At 40.7% G+C, this 17966-nt stretch overlaps 1 protein-coding gene across 1 annotated transcript in view; it reads right to left on the reverse strand.

Annotated features, from left to right (window-relative positions):
- Positions 1-17356, reverse strand: part of GTF2A1L (general transcription factor IIA subunit 1 like) — a 33958-nt gene extending 16602 nt beyond the window's left edge. The window contains exons 1-5 of the mRNA XM_059659892.1: positions 16477-17356; positions 11352-11453; positions 11028-11151; positions 4237-4292; positions 1161-1245 (exon numbers count right to left, since the gene is read on the reverse strand). Of these exons, the coding sequence (XP_059515875.1) occupies positions 1161-1245; positions 4237-4292; positions 11028-11151; positions 11352-11453; positions 16477-16497 (388 nt within the window). The 5' untranslated portion in view covers positions 16498-17356. The remainder of the gene's footprint in view (positions 1-1160; positions 1246-4236; positions 4293-11027; positions 11152-11351; positions 11454-16476) is intronic.
- Positions 17357-17966: the final 610 nt, after the last annotated feature.

Genomic DNA, 17966 nt, shown 5'->3' on the forward strand with positions numbered 1-17966 from the left:
TTTTTTTGTATTTTCCAGAATACATATGTATTGCTCATTTTTAAAAATTAAATATGTCTTGCTTAACTCTAGCCTTTTCCCACTATTGCTTATATGGCACATTTTCAAATACATATAAACCACCAATATTTACTCCACAAGCCTCTCCCATTGTTTGATAAATTACAGTGTTACCAACCCAAAATTGGGATTTTAACAAACATAATCATGGCGAATATATTTCATATATTTAAGATACAGGATACCATATAACAATTATAAGAGAAGGCTACCCAAAAATAGTTTATTAATTTCAAAAGTTATCAAATTTCTCCTCTCTTTCCTTTAAAATAAAACTAAAAAGACAAAATTTATTTTTTGAGCATTGTGTTAGGTATTTTGCTTACACTTTACAACAACCCAAAGAATAGATATAATTCTCTTTCAAGTTAAGAATTATTTAAACATTTTGGATATTCTTTCTATTGTGCCATACAATCTCCAATAAGAAGGAGACAAAGGTTGCTCAATATAATCTTTAGTTTTTCTTGATTAGACCTAACAGAGACACAGATATGGTTTTTTATTTTATTTTAATCCTCACCTATGTTTATTGATTTTAGAGAGAGAAAAAGAGAGGGAGAGGGAGGGAGAGAGGGAAAGGGAGGGAGAGAGGGAGGGAGAAAGGGAGAGGAGAAGATTGAGGGGGAGATGGAGGTGGGTAGGGAGGGAGGAACATCAATTAGTTGCCTCCAGGCCTGATCTGGGGTCAAACCCACAACCTATATATGTGCCCTGACAGGGAACTGAACCTGCAACCTTTCTGGTGTACAGGATGACACTCCAACCAACGGAGCCACCCAGCTTGGGCCAGATATATTATTTTGTGTTCATGAAAATTTAGATAACTGACTTGAATTAGAGAAAACATATATGGAGTATAAAGTATCTTATACAATGTAGGGAAAGAGAATTGAGTATGAAATACAGGACAGGCTTAGTACAGTGTCTTTCATGGTAGATTGCCTCCATAACAATAATAACCATCATTTATCATTACACTTAAAGCAAGTTTTATTAAAATTTCTTATAATTTCTGGTATGAAGTTTAATCATCAATATTACCACCCAGAAGTCAATACAAATGCTAAAAATAAAACATTTTTAGACTATACTCTTACCAGATGCAGTCTGTAGCGTCACACCTGCTGGTACATGAATAGGATAACCAGGAAAAGCAAAGTTTGCACTGGAGTTTGCGGTGCTCTAGATATGAGAAATTTATATTAGAAAGTTACAAAAGGGCTTTACTTGTATCTTTTCTTCCTGATCTCATAGAGGGTCAAAAAATCTGATTCAGGATAACAGTTTGACAACAGTTAACATTACATCTCAGCTCTTTTAAAAAACATCTTTTTTATATTTAATTCAAATAATCTCATTATGAATAAAAAGAATTCTGTTCTATGGCTATTAGCAATAAATCCATTAAGTCTTAACAGTATGGGCACCAATTCAAAACTTGCCCACTACATAGTCTTATCTGGGCCACTGACCTTCAAGATGTCAAATATAAGAACCATAGTTGTTTATAGTCCTCTAGTCTGTAAGTTGATCACAAATGGTATTTTAAAGTAGGTGATACAATAGTGAATAATTTTTGTTTTGAAATAAACTTTAGGGTCTAAAATTTTTTTAATACTAAATCAAAAGACAAACATTTTTGCCTATCAGACCTGAAATAATTTAAAAGACCTATTAGTAACACTCAATGTTAGTAAGGATGCAATTATAAATAAATAACAATAGACAAACATGGTAATTAACCGTACCTCCGACACGCTTCCCATTGGCTAATCAGGGCGATATGCAAATTAACTGCCAACCAAGATGGCGGCCGGCAGCTGAAGCGAACAGGAGGCTTGCTTGCTCCAGTGATGGAGGAAGCCAAGGTTCCCCGCCTGCCGCTGCCGGCCTCTGAGCTGCACTCTAAGCAACTATGTTGCAATTATAGAAGCTAAACAATCCCCAGAAACCTGCTTTCAGCCAGCCGGGCCTCAAAGCTGGAGTTGCAACAGTGTTTCAATTATAGAAGCTAAACAAACCGAGGTCTCAGAGCTGGAGCCGAGCCTCAGAGCTAAAGCCGGCTCTCAGCTCCAGTGACAGCCATAGAAGGTAAATAAATCCCAGAATAAAAAAAAAAAAAGGAAAAAAGGAGAGGCTGGGAGCTTCAGTCACCCGCCAGCCTGAAAACGGCCCTCAGCCCCTCATCCAGACTGGCCAGGCACTCCAGTGGGGACCCCCCACCCTGAAGGGGGTGTGACCAGCTGCAAACAGCCATCATCCCCTCATCCAGGCGGGCCAGGCACCCAAGCGGGACCCCCACCCTGATCCGGGACACCCTTCAGGGCAAACCAGCCGGCCCCCACCCGTGCACCAGGCCTCTATCCTATACAGTAACAGGGTAATATGCAAACTGACCCTAACAGCAGAACTGGAAATGACTGGTCACTATGACACACACTGACCACCAGGGGGCAGACACTCAATGCAGGAGCTGCCCTCTGGTGGTCAGGGTGCTCTCACATGGGAGGAGCTCTGCTCAGCCACAAGCCAGGCTGCTGGCTGCCAGTACAGCGGTGGTGGTGGGAGCCTCTCCTGCCTCCTGAGCAGCACTAAGGATGTCCGAATGCAGTTTAGGCCTGCTCCCCACTGGCAAGTGGACATCCCCCGAGGGCTGTCAGGCTGCCAGAGGGATGTCTGATTGCCATCTTAGGCCCAATCCCCCAGGGAGTGGGCCTAAGCCAGCAGGTGGTCATCCCCTGGGGGGTCCCAGACTGCGAGAGGGCACAGGCCAGGCTGAGGGACCCCACCTCCCGCCCCCCCCCCCCCAGTGCACAAATTTTTGTGCACCGGGCCTCTAGTAAATAAATAAATAAATAAATAGAAATTCTCTCAGGCCACTGCTTATATGCGTGTATATGATATAATTCTTTTGGAGAACTATTTTGCAATATATACGAAAAGTGCAATTTTCATATACCATGCATGATCTTTGAACTAGAAATTCTACTTCCAGGAATTTATCCTGATTACCTGATTATCACACAAATACACAAAGATAGGGTATATCTACAGGTATAACAATGGGATGTTATGTTAGAACAAAACTAAACATAATTTATATATCCATCAACAAGACTGGTTAATTAAACTGTGATGTACCCACTAAGACTAATCAATATTTAACTGGCATTGAAAAAAATACCTCTATATTACTAAACTTAAAAAAATAAGTAATAAAAATGATACAGAGAATGATCCTACTTTTTACCCCCTGAAAACTAATATAACTTTCATAAAAGAAGTCTAGATGGGTATTCATCAAACAAAACAGTTATGCATGGTTATTTCACTTTTTACTTTATAAATTTGTTTTTACTTCAAGAAGAATATTTTTTCTTTAATCAGGAGAAAAGTTATGTCCACGAATTTCAAAGGCAGAGACATTTCTTCATTAGTCTCCTATCAAAAGCAGTGCCATTCTTCCTAAATATCCTGGAAGCAGTATAGTTTGTTTTTTATAAGGAAATGGAAATAAATAGCCCACTAAACCATTTACCCTAGAACAGTAGCTGATGGGCTGAAAGAAAATGAAAATAGTTACTAGAGTATATACCATCAGTACCACGGAAAAAAGGTAAAAGACAAAGCATGCTATTTTTCCCCACCGAAAACTACTCAATTTTCTATACATGTTTTAATTTTATTTTCTTCCTCAAATCATGTGTGGGTAATCTATACTTTAACTTCTACTATACAAAAGCAAAAAAATGACCAAAATGCTCCACTTAAACCAAGGGACTATGATGTGGCTCAACTCCAAAGAGAAAAATATCAGAAAAAGTACTGTATCAAAATTATCTATTTAGAATCCATCAAGTATATAACATTATACAGTGTATCAAAACTCCATACAATGTAACTTCAGAAATATTATAATCTTGAAGGTGTAGTCTTGGTAGATGCTAATAACTTCTCTGGAAGATAGAAAAAGTTGAAAAGAAAATGTCAATTCTGGAACTCCTGAGTTTTCGCAACATCTTTGTTATAGAAATTTTTCCTGTTTCCCATCCTTTACCACATCCTTTCCTATTCACCTGGAGAATTAGGAATTATATCTATACCCAGTTTTCTGCTATCATTCACTAAATGTGAGGCATATCTTTTAAAATATATCTTAAATAAACTACATACCAGTTCTGCTGTGGTAAGACTGGGAAGAGTTCTACCAGCAGGAATAACTAAAGAAGCTGCATAGAAAATGAAATAATTATACAATTCATTAGAGTTTACCAAATGAATATAATTCCTAAGTATAGCTTATTTTTTAAAACTGGTTTCCATTACTAACATGTTTGACCATGGTGAATTCTAAACTTCCTGACCCCAAAGAGGTAAAGTATTTAACTATATTTTTCCCAACAACTTTAATGACTTTACAACTAACCTACTTTAAATACCAAAAGAAAATTTTCATTTTAATGAAGTATACTGTATTATAGAAAGCCACAATAAATACCTAGATTATCTTTAGTAAGTCAATGTAGCTCTAAATCTCCATTACATTTCACAGAGGAGAAAAGGCAATATTTGTTAAAGTGCGTATCTCCAAAAGATTGTACTATTGAGCAAAAATATATAATCCAATACAAATTATCCTAAATTCTATAGGTTCAAAAGAGCTTTCAATTCATTCATTTTATAAAAAATATTTACAGTACTTTAGCCAAGTAAGACAAGCACAGCTACACAGGTGTAAAAATAAATGAATAAGACCATGTCTCCTGAAATCTTTGCATAAAACAGGTATGCCTGCTTAAAAAATATATAAGAACAAATTCTTGGGGAAATACCAGCTCAACCTGTATTAAAGCTGATATCGCATATCTTTATTATATACCAATTTTCTATGCTAACTTTCCCTTTATTATTTATAATGTATCTAAAAGGTTGGCCAAATGGCTGTAAATGTAATCATTTTAACAATCAGTCTAAAAAACAAATAGTAATTCCAGTAGAAGGATCTCAGTTGATCAATGTAACCTTAAACCTTACCTCAAGGTTCACTTTACCTAGATGAATGTGACTGTTAGATTATCACTTTGCCTTTTCTTTAATAAAAACCAGAATGTTCAGGCAGCACAAAGGTATTAAATGTATATGGCCTTTTTCACATACTACATTAAGGAAATTGTCCCAAGATCTATTTCTGATACTAGAATGGTTCCATCATATACAACAAAAAACTCAGAAGAGCAAATGTTTTTTAAACCATTCTTCCCACATTAAGACAACACACATGAGGCTACATAGATTGATGGTTAATGAAGCACAAAATTATTTTTATCCTCTGTTCATCTATGACTTCACTTATTAACAGGCATTCTTTTAAAAAGGCTAAATTAGGAAGAATTGTGGTGGCAGGAAAACAATGGTATTAGTCTTAATTAGCTGAAGTGAGCAAAGCTTAAGCTGGTACAGCCTAAGCCATAGCCTGAGAGGAAACAAAAATCTGTTAACACAGTGTCTGAAGCAATTAAATTAATTTCTTAAGGAAAAATAGCAACAATGTTCCTCTTTTAAAGACCTTGCAATAAATCCTAAAGGGTAATTCTCTATAGTTATATAAATCAAACAGAGCTGTAAGATTTTTAAGAGTTTCTTTATAGCCATCAGAATAAAAGTATAAACAAACAGAATTTTATTGTAAAGTTTCATGCAGCTCCTACTTAAGCTTGATACTAAATTCACAAGTTACATGCACCATTTATATATGTTCATAAATTATATACTGGTGTACGTATATATGTTATATATAAATTTATGTTCCTGCAACACACTTTTCAAAGTATTCAAGATGGTTTTGATAACCAATTAAGTTTTAACTGAATACATGTTTTTAGTTAAACAAAGTGTCAGAATTTTGGTCTTCATGTATATATTTTAAAATATTAAATTTCACAAAAGAATGTGCTTTTAGAAAGAATTCAATCCACAAACATAATTTAAGAAATTTTATTTTATTTTATTTTTTTTATATATTTTATTGATTTTTTACAGAGAGGAAGAGAGAGAGATAGAGAGTTAGAAACATCGATGAGAGAGAAACATCGATCAGCTGCCTCCTGCACATCTCCTACTGGGGATGTGCCCGCAACCCAGGTACATGCCCTTGACCGGAATCGAACCTGGGACCTTTCAGTCCGCAGGCCGACGCTCTATCCACTGAGCCAAACCGGTTCCGGCTAATTTAAGAAATTTTATAAAAAGACAATATGGCGCCCTAGCTGGTTTGGCTCAGTGGATAGAGCGTTGGCCTGCAGACTGAAGGGTCCCTGGTTCGATTCTGGCCAAGGGCACACGCCTGGGTTGCGGGCTCAATCCCCAGTGGGGGGAGTGCAGGAGGCAGCCGATCAATGATTCTCTCTCATCACTGATGTTTCTATCTCTCTCTCCCTCTTCCTTCCTTTCTGAAATCAATAAAGAAATTTTTTTTTTTAAAAAAAGACAATATGGCATAACAATATTCACATTTATAAGTGCATTTTTCCTTGTACACCAAAATGTCTTTGCTACATTAAGATAGTTAATAATTTTACAATTCCTAGTCCTGCTTTGAATCATTCCAAATCTTAATAATGAAGTCACGTGATCAAGAAGTGCAAAGACTAGTCAATTTCCTCTTTGTGACTACTCATTAATATGTGGATGTCTCCATATGTTAACCAAACTGAATATTCTAACTCAAATTATCTCAAGAATCAACAGCATTGCTAAAATTTTCACCAGATCTAAGTTCAAGAACTACTAGATAGAGAGTTTATACTTGAACTTTAGGAGTTTTTTTGTTGTTGTTGTTGTTGTTTTAAATATATTTTATTGATTTTTTTAAAGAGAGGAAGGGAGAGAGATAGAGAGTTAGAAACATCGATGAGAGAGAAACATCGATCAGCTGCCTCCTGCACATCTCCCACTGGGGATGTGCCCGCAACCCAGGTACATGCCCTTGACCGGAATCGAACCTGGGACCTTTCAGTCCGCAAGCCGACGCTCTATCCACTGAGCCAAACCGGTTTCGGCAACTTTAGGAGTTTTAATACTTAAAATGAAAGCCACCACAAACCTCTCTCTGCTCCTGTTCTTCCTTTACCTACTCCCACAATGACTGATGGTTTCATGAAAAAGATCATATGATATAAAGACCAAATAGCAGAAGCTGACATAAATTGCCCTAGAAATAGATTAGGTGACTACATGTCCCAATTTGCCCAGAACAGTCCTAGTTTACACCTGTTATTCTGAGGTTACTAACAGAATCCCATTTCTCTCTAAAAATCAATAAAAATAAATCCTTGGGTGAGGATAAAAAAATTAAAAGGACAGAACCTATGGTTATTCAGATTTAGGTATTTGGCAGACATATTTTTGAAAATGAACTAAGTACACCCACTACTTCAAGGAAAGCAAACTGATAATATCTGTTTGGTAATGATAAAATTCACATTTTCAAGTAAAAAATGAAATTTTGAAACTTTATATCCACCACAGTGGGCTTGATAGCTTTCTAATACTTTTTTAATAAGATATGTGGTGATATTAATGAACATGATTTTTTAAAATCTTATTTAACAAATGATGTGTCAACTGCACAATTCAGTGACCCAATATTTTCCAAATAACCAAATATGTTACAAAATTACACATGGATTAAAGAGTCATTCAAAGTGCACGATCCACCAGCGCACTTTAACATTACAAAACGTCCACTTGATGGTTTCAGATTCCACCTTGCACTACCTCTCAGAAACTACCACTTGTTGAGTTTTAGTGTAATATTAAATTATCTGAAAATACTATTAAAATACTCCTTTCTTTCCAATTATCTATCTGTGGGAGGCTAGATTTTCTTCATATACTGTAGCTAAAACCACATAGCACAACAGATTGAACTAAAAATAGATATCAGAATCCAGTTGTCTTTTATTAATCCAGAAAATAACAAAATTTGCAGGAAATTAATACAATGCCACTCTTCTCACTCGATAATTTTGTTCTGAAAAAAAATAGTTTTATCAAATATATTTTAACTCATTTTAACAAATATGTTTTTATGTTAACATATGGTGATTTTTAAATAAACCAATAATCTTTAAATTTATCAGCTTTAATTTCTAATATGGTAAGCAGATACTTAAAACCCATATAAAAGAAAGCTCTTTGAGCCCTGGCTGGGTGACTCAGTTCGTTGGAGCAGCATCCCATACACCAAAAAGGTTGCATGTTCAATTCCTGTTCAGGGCACATACCAAGGTTGTAGGTTTGATCCCTGGTAGGATCATGTTTCTCTCTCTCTCTCTCTCTCTCATGTTTGTCTCTCATATCAATGTTTCTCTCTCTTTTATCAATAAATATATCCTTGAGTAAGGATTTTTTTTAAAAAAAGCTCTTTGAGGTCCTCAATTTTTAACAGTATAAAGGAATCCTGAGATGCCCCAAAAAAGTTGACAACTGAAGATGCAAGAATTTCTTAAATAAATGGATAATACAGTGAGAAACTATAATAGGGAAAACAAGTTTAAAAGGGTGAAACAGACAAAGGCGAAGATTTATTGTATTGTAGAATTAATCTGAACTTGTTATCAAGAGATAAAAAGATTGTAGAAATTAGTTTGTTATTTTAATCAAGCCTTTAAAAATATACAATGGAAAGATATAATTAAGAAGTACACCAGTTTTATGAGGCTATTTGCTTTAAGAATCTTATTTTTAGGATACCTAAAAATGAAGAAGAGAAAAAAGACCCAAAATGCATTTTTTTTAAAATATGTTTTATTGATTTTTTACAGAGAGGAAGGGAGAGAGATAGAGAGTTAGAAACATCGATGAGAGAGAAACATCGACCAGCTGCCTCCTGCACCTCCCACTGGGGATGTGCCCGCAACCCAGGTACATGCCCTTGACCGGAATTGAACCTGGGACCCCTCAGTCCGCAGGCCGACGCTCTATCCACTGAGCCAAACCGGTTTCGGCCAAAATGCATTTTTAAAGGATATATATACTTCCTCTTAAACTACTTGATTATAAATGATGTAGAAGAAATGAGAAAAACTGTCTTATTTAAATATAATTGTTTCTATTATTCTAACTTCTAAGACAGAGAATAATAAAAATGGTGAGTGAAAACCAACTAGATATATTAGTTTCAAGATTACTTTGTGGTTTAAATTACTGTGAATATTACCATCTTGTGGCAAAACCAAGTATTGCAATATTGAACGACAAAGAACCTGAGAAGTGTTAACTATGCTTTTGATAAAAGACAGTCAAGTATTTTATTCCTCTCACACCTGCCATCCTCCAAGCCACTCCTAAGTGAAAATCTCTAAAGTTATTTAATAAAGAAAAAATTCAAAAAGATGTTTTTTAAATAGAAAAATAAAGGGATGTCCTAACAAAATAAATTTTGTTTAAAAACAAAAACATAACCCAAAATCCAACAAAATGTTTCGATGTGTCAACTTAGTAATTAAAACTGCCATGGCTAATTCTTATAGAGAAGAGTTATACTTTATAAATATAGCATTAGATAAAATTTGTTTGGTAATTCACTATCTATTGTTAACTTCATTTTTTTAATAAGTTATAATTGCTGCCACACTTAAATTCTCTCATTTTGTAAATGAGGTACTAGCCTCCTTACTATTTTTCTCTTCACCTTGGCCCATGTGATTTTCATGTGAATGTTCCCCAGTATGCAATGAACAATCTAGTTATTACTGAAAATCTAATCCAAAATCATCTCTTACAAATGTTAATCTACTGAATTTCAGCTAAACTCAATAAAACCTATTTGTGTGTGTAGCTGCATCTGTGTGTTTGTATAAACATCTACTAGTACATGTATACATGTGTGCATGTGTACATGTTTACACACATATATGTCTACACAGAGACACACACACAGAAAATGGAGCGTTAACAAAAATATGGAGATTATTCAGGCTACATCATCGTTTTGGATATATACAAAGATGGCTAGAAACACACACACACATTAGGGTAACATAAAATATTGTAAGAATCAGAAAAGAAAAGAAGGAATAAAGGCTAGAACAGTGGTTCTCAATCGTGGCTGCACAGTAGAATCACCTGGGAATCTTTTTAAAATCCTGATTTCTGGGCCCCATCCTCCGGAAATTCTGTTCCTTTGTTACTAATGTTGTGGCCCCACCCCATAACAAAGAAACAGAATTTCTGGAAGATGAGGCCCAGGAATCAGGGTTTTAAAAAGATTCCCAGGTGATTCTAATGTGCAGCCAAGGTTGAGAACCACTGGGCTAGAAAGATATAACAGTATAGTTTTATCTCTCATTAGCTAGTCTTTTCCAGTTTAAAATGATATACATAATATGGACAAATATTTCTCTTAAAAGCAGAGGTTTAGATTCAATAAGTCCAAGAATAAAGATTAAATGCATATGGTAAATTTCTAGCCATCACTATATATATCCAAAAGAGTGAGGTAGCCTGAATAACCTCCACATTCTTGTTAATTCTCCATTTTGCTTTCAATACATTAACAGGTGTATAATATATACAGAAACCAAGAGAAAGAATGCACAAGTGCGGTATGCAAGCACCCATCAATCCCTCTGCTTCTTCAGCAAAGGTGTCTGGATTACTCCTTGACTAGAACTCACCAAATTCTCTGAAACAACCAAAGCATACTCCCAATAGCCACAAATTATGTAACTTGTTCCTCTGAAGTAAGATTTTGTCACCTTTGTGGACTTTTAATATTTTAAAAAATTAGTTGAATAATCTGATTATTTGTCAATAGTTATTTGGGGTAACTGTGTTCACTTAATTGTAATGATTCTGAGGTCCAAGCCCTCTCACCTTAAGAACATTACCCTCAAAACCACCACCAAATGAGAATTTGGTCTAAAGATCCAAATGGTACTAATTTATTAACTGTATCCAACCTGTTGATGATTGCAATGTTGGGTGCAAGCTGTGTGGCAACTGAAGGGTGAACAGAGGTGAATGGACGCTATTTCTGAAGAAGTCTTCTGTTGCTTTAGACTGCAAAATCTTTGTTTCCCAGAGCTGCAGATAAAAAAAATTTTGCTTTTAAACAAATAAAATAAAACATTATAATACTTATTTATTATTTTACTTTTTACAATTAAAATGTCAGCTGATGGCACAATGAATGGGTAAGTATTAAACTATAATTAAGGGATTAAAACTATAATTATCAGTTCTATAAGCTGAAAAACAAGACAGAGAAACTTGTATTGACAAACCTGCTTTAAGTCTTTTAAGACATGTTCCTCTATACCTTCTTCAGCAAATAGATCCCGTACTCCTTCAATCACATCTTCAATTACAGATCTGTAGAGTTTAGGCTACACAAAAGCAATTGTTACAAGTCTTAAATTCTCAAGTTTGAATGTATTCCAAAAAGACATGCAGTGTACACTTCCTAAAGACAAAATACCACGTGAATTTTAACTAAGTGCATCCTACCTCCAGTATGCATGCATTTGTGCTTGCCATAAACTGTTACATTCAGACCTATAGCCTCTGCCTATATCTACAAGGCTGAGTTAGAAGACTACAATAAAATATGAGATAACTAGAGGCCCAGTGCACGGATTCGTGCACTGTTGGGGTCCCTCGGCCTGGCTTGCAGAGATCAGTGGACCTCAGTGTCGCTGCAGCCTGGCATTACCCACCAGCTCATGGGGTTCCAGCCCACTGTCCGCATCGATCCCACACAGCACAAAGTAGTGCGCAAAGCAGCAGGCAGCCAGGGAGTAGCCCAAGCCCAGGCTGGGCGCCATGCTGCTCCTGCTCATCCCAGCCCACTGTGCCTGCCACCACCTCCACTCAGGTGCACAGCAGGAGTATCCGCAGGAGAGGCTCGTGCCACTGCAGCTGCACTCGCCAGCCGTGAGCCCAGTATCTGGCACCCATCTGTCAGCTGAGCGACGTGGGAGCACACGACCACCGGGGGGCAGCTCCTGCTTTGAGGATCTGCCCCATGGTGGTCGGTGCACATCATAGCTACCAGCCCATTGTCAGGATACTTAGGCTTTTATGTCTATACTAGAGGCACGATGCACAAAAATTTGTGCACTCAGGGGAGTCCCTCAGCCCGGCCTGTGCCCTCTCGCAGTCTGGGACCCCACAGGGGATGTCCACCTTCTGGCTTAGGCCCACTCCCTGGGGGGATTGGGCCTAAGCTGGCAGTCAGACATCCCTCTGGCAGCCCGGGAGCCCTCGAGGGATGTCCACTTCCCAGTGGGGAGCAGGCCTAAGCTGCAGTCGGACATCCTTAGTGCTGCTGAGGAGGCGGGAGAGGCTCCCACCACCACCGCTGTGCTGGCAGCCATCAGCCTGGCTTGTGGCTGAGCAGAGCTCCCGCTGTGGGAGCGCACTGACCAGCCTGGGTGAGGGGTTGATGGCCATTTGCAGGCTGGCCACAGCCCCTTCAGGGTGGGGGTCCCCGCTGTGGTGCCTGGCCAACCTGGGTGAGGGGCTGATGGCTGTTTGCAGGCTGGCCACGGCCCCCAGCCACACAAGCTCCCAGTGGAGGCTGGCTGGAAGCAGGTATCTTGGATTTATTTATCTTCTATAATTGAAACTTTGTTGCCTTGAGTGGAGGCCACAGCCAGCCAGGGCAGGCGGGAAGCCTGGCTTCCTCCATTGCCACGGCAACCAAGCCTCCTGCTTGCTCCAGCTCCGTGGCTGCCAGCCGCCATCTTGGTTGGGTTAAGTTGCATATAGTCGCTCTGATTGGCTTGTGGGCGTGGCTTGTGAGTGTAGCGGAGGTATGGTCAATTTGCATGTTTCCCTTTTATTAGATAATATACTAGAGACCCAATGCGCAAAATTTGTGCGCGGGGGTGGGGATCCCTCAGCCCAGCCTGCACCCTCTCCAATCCAGGACCGCTCAGGGAATGTCTGACTGCCTCTTGCAATCCGGGACTACTGGCTTCTAACTGCTCATCTGCCTGCCTGCCTGCCTGATTGCCCCTAACCCCTCTGTCTGCCTGCCTGATCACCCCTAACTGTTCCCCTGCTGGCCCGATCGCCCCTAACCACCTCTGCCTCACCCCGCACCCAGGACACAGGATTCCCTCCCCTGGCCAGCCGCAGGCACCCAGAACCTGGGCCAGCTTCGCTAGGGCTGGCTGCAGCCACAGGGGACCAGCTGCAGCTGCTGGTGCCCAAGACCACAGTGTAGGCAGCTTGTCCCTCTCCCAGGGCACAGGCATAGGCACTGGCACCCGGGACTGCGGGGCAGGCGGCTTATCCCTCTACCAGGCTACAGGTACAGATGCAGCCACTGGCGCCTGGGACTGCAGGGCAGTCGGCTTGTCCTCTCCCAGGGCACAGGCACTGGCACCTGGGACTGCAGGGCATGCAGCTTGTTCCTCTCCTGGGCCAGGCCAAAGGCGCAGGCACAGCCACTGGCGCCCAGGACTATGGGGTGTGCGGCTTGTCCCTCTCCTAGGCCGCAGGTGCCGCCCCAGCTGCTGGCACCCAGAACTACAGGGCAGGCAGCTTGTCCCTCTCCTGGGCTGCAGCCTGGCTGGTCCCCAATCCTCTCTCCCCAGTGTTGAGTGTCTGAGCCATTACAGCGTGACAGCATGAGGGCGTGACAACCATTTTCATATTAGCTTTTCATTATATAGACTATAAAAGCCTAAGTGACCATTACAACCGGATGACCAGATGTCTGGCCAGTAGCTATGACATGCACTGACCAACAAGAAGCAGAGGCTCAACGCAGGAACTGCCCCCCAGTCGTCAGTGCACTCCCACAGCCAACCTTCTGAGACTGGCCAATCTCCCTCAGTCCCTCCCCCTGGCCAGCCAGCCTCAATGAGGGCTGACCAGCATCCTCCCATAGTCGGCCCATATGGGGACTGGGCGAGATGGCCCCAATCAGCCCTGATCGCCCGCCAGGCCGAGGGACCCCACCCATGCACAAATTCATGTACCAGGCCTCTAGTCCTATATAATAAAAGGCTATTATGCAAATAGACTGAAAGGCAGAACGACCAGTCGCTATAATGTGCAATGACCACCAGGGGGCAGACGCTTAACACAGAAGCTGCCCCCTTGTGGTCAGTGCACTCCCACAGGGAGAGCACACTCACCCAGAAGCCAGGCTCATAGCTGGGGAGCGCAGCGGCAGTTGGGGGAGCCTCTCCTGCCTCCATGGCAGTGCTAAGGATGTCGGACATCCCCGAGGGGTCCCGGACTGTGAGAGGGTGCAAGCCAGGCTGAGGGACTACCTCCCCCCTCCCCTCAGTGCATGAATTTTGTGCACCAAGCCTCTAGTATATAGGTAATCTCATCAGGATGTATAGTTACTGTTATGTTACCTGGCTTTTGTGTCAGTATTTAATCTCCCTACTCGTTTTTAAAAGGGAAACTAATTTAAGGCAGGTGGAAATGAACCTGTCTTTAATTTACCTTTTTCTCAAAGAGGCCAAAGGAGCTTTTTTTAGAATTCACTGTTTTATTTCCATAAATGCAAGTAAACTCCTAATAAGCCATAAGATTGGAACACTTACAATAGAGTAACCAAAGCCTGACCCACTTCCAAAATACACATAGACCAAAAAAATATCTGAACCATTGTCAAGTAAAAATATAACTGCACCAAAATGGATTGCCTAACAGAAACCAAGAAATGAAAGAACCTTACCCTTCCACAATCTGCATATTGCAGAGACTAAGCAACCCCTAAAATACTTCCTAAAAAAAAAAACATATGCCATAACAATATTAAAAACATTTCTACCCAGATTAAACACTGGTCATTATTAATAGAAAAATAGCCCTGTGAAACAAACTTGCTCCTACAAATCTATGTAAATTGTGCTGTACTCTCACCCCAATGTAAAATGGCAATACTAAGTGTAATAACAAGGCTGACCTAGTGAAAGTCCCACTAATAAGAAATGGCAAAATAGGAATTTAGTTGAGTTTCAAATTGCATAATCAAGCCAAAATGAAAACTGTGGCATTATAGAATTGCTTTTTCATACTATCCAGGAAATACTCCCACTCGTGCCAAGAGTAGCCAGGTTTTAAATGAATGCTTCTAAAGATCCAGGCTAAACCTATGAATAGGCCAATCAGTTACATTTAAATAATGTTATTCACAAGCATATCCATTAAGATTAAGTGCCCTAGATTAGTTGCTTCTCCTTAAACAGTTTACCCTGATAAAGGCATTCTAAATTGATGCTTCAATGTTAGTCCCAGCTAGTGTGATCGCATTTAAAGCTGAAGGAAAAAACTCCTAGGGCTAAAAACATCTTTAAAATCTGCCCTCAGAATGTAACAGCAGCCATCAAAAATAACCCATTAGAACACAGGTTTTCAAAAGCAAAGCAGGCAATAAACATTCTTTCTTTCTCTTCTAGGACTACAGTTAGATTTTATATTCTTTCCCTATCTGATACCTTTACTAAAACTATGTATAGTCCAGGAAATCTACCTTAATTTCTTCTCTATTTGAAACACACGTGCAGGCACGCACTCTTTCTCTCCTTAGAGTACATCAGATAAAATGGCATACATGGTAAGCTTATATTAAGGCATAAGTATTTTACATATCTTAAAACTCATTAACATCAGAAAATACACAGTAAAATAATATTTCTCTAAAAATTGACTCTTTCGTGCTGCGCATGTATACATGGAACTCAACAGATCTGGACAAGCACATTGCCTTTCACCAGCTGTGAAGTCTGTGGAGATGCACTGAAAATGAAAGTCCTTGCTTTCTTCTTCCCCCCTTTAATTCGGGTTTTTAAGATTGACAGAGGGTCCCACAAGCGCCACTTCACCTGTCAGTTCTCATCCTGGGGCTTAGGAACCCCTAAAGCAGAGCTGATTGTACAGTTAAGCAGTAAGAAGCTAAAAGTTAGGGGAAAGAGGGAGGGGAAGAACTTCGAAAATTCATGGTGGGAAACATGAAATATATTACCTGTGATTTTGCGTAAATAATATAGCTTAGAATCAACTATAACCGAACTTCAGAATTACAACCGGAGTGCAACTGAACTCGGGAAATGTCTAAACACAGGAAACTGGAGGGGGGTAAAGTCAGTTCCATATCTCACCACCTTCTACGATCTCATTCTAGACACCCTCCGTTGGGTGGGGAGGAGGGAAGGGACACATGCTCTTCCGGTGGGAGCCAGGCCCAACTTCCGGCAGGGCTACCTGCCCTCATTCCATCCTCCCACACGGAGAACAGCGGGAGCCCCTAAGGGTGAGGGTTTCTTCAAGTCTGAAGGCCAGGAGGGAAAAGGGTGTGCAGTGTTAGACTGCCATAAACCCAGGACCTGGCACCCTCTGCACCGAGAGAGTAGGCCCAGGGGCCGGGCGGGGCCTCCTTACCACGGAGTTGACACAGGCCATGACGGCGGCTGCAACGCCTCGCCGCTCGCGCCTGCGCAGTATGCTGTGTGCTTTGAACGTCGTGCTCCCCGCGTTTTGAACGTCCTCGGGTGCACGCTGCCTGCGTGGCTACGTAAGGACGTAAGGACGTAAGGACGTAAGGACGCGCAGGGGTGGAGGCGGGGAGGAGAGGTTCACAGATTGAGCCGGGTTTCCTGGAGGTGCGGCGCCAAGGCGGGGAGAGGGTGGCCTGTGTGGGCAAGGAGCCAGCAACTAGTAAACCAGGATGGTTACACCTGGTCTGATCAGCTCTGGACCGTACACATGACCTCTGAAGAACCTTTATTTTCTCAATCTGTGAAAAAAAAAAAAAAGGCTAAGAATAAGGCTGTAGGCCGGTTCACCTTCAGCTCTGAGCGCGGTTGGGCCAGGAAGGAGGGGAGGCTGATGGTATCTGTTCTCTCCTACCCGATTTCGTTCCTCCCTCTCCACCCACTCGCAGCTGAACTCCAATAAAAATAGAAGAAGAGCCAGGCTCTTCAAGATTCGTTCTCAAAGTATCGGACAGCAGCATCGGGAACCTTGTTAAAATGCAGGTTAATGGGGCCCACCCCAGAGCCGCAGAAGCCAACGCTCAGGTGGGGCCCGGTCCTCTGTAACTTGCACATGCCTCCCGGCGATGCTGAGGAGCGCTTCATGAGACTCTGTCCCAAGACAAAGATTCTCAGCTTTGCGGCACGTTGAGATCACCTGGAGAACTTCATAAAGGTTTGGCACTTAGGTAGCACCCCAGAGAGTCTGATCTGACCATGCAGCTACGGTGGAGCACCAGGCTGAAGGGAGCCAGCACCCCGGTGCCACCCAGGCCCATTCCTCCTCGGGCAGAATCGCCATCTCTTGCTCTACAGTAATCCCCTTCCTCCCCTCAAGAGTAGAGCATCTAGCAGTGATGGCGAACCGATGACACCTAATGCCATTTAACAAAGAAAAATCAACCAAAAAAATGAGTTCGCGTGTCATTTTTTTTTGGTTAATTTTCTTTGTTAAATGGCATTTAACTATATAAATATCAAAAATATAAGTCTTTGTTTTACTATGGTGGCAAATATAAAAAAAAATTCTATATGTGACACGGCACCAGAGTTAAGTTAGGGTTTTTCAAAATGCTGACACGCCGAGCTCAAAGGGTTCGCCATCACTGACGAGGGCATACCTTGCCTAGGGCAGAGGATAGATGTAAAAATAAATAACCTGCAGCATTAGGAAAGGGAAGAAGTCATCTATTGCCACGACTCTGCCCGTGAAACAGCCTTTCTAGCCTGCAGATCAGCTCTAGCCTAGTCAGATAGCTTATTTAATGATTAAAAATTCTATTAGGTTTAAAATTGGCTGTTTATTTATTTAGTTGTGCATGTGAGTTCGGTAGAGCTATTTATGCCCTACCACTCTTTATTTGCTTTTCCTGTGTCGGGTATCTTATGGTTTGTGAG

Source organism: Myotis daubentonii, chromosome 12 (assembly GCF_963259705.1).
Source record: "Myotis daubentonii chromosome 12, mMyoDau2.1, whole genome shotgun sequence".
Classification (NCBI taxonomy): domain Eukaryota; kingdom Metazoa; phylum Chordata; class Mammalia; order Chiroptera; family Vespertilionidae; genus Myotis; species Myotis daubentonii.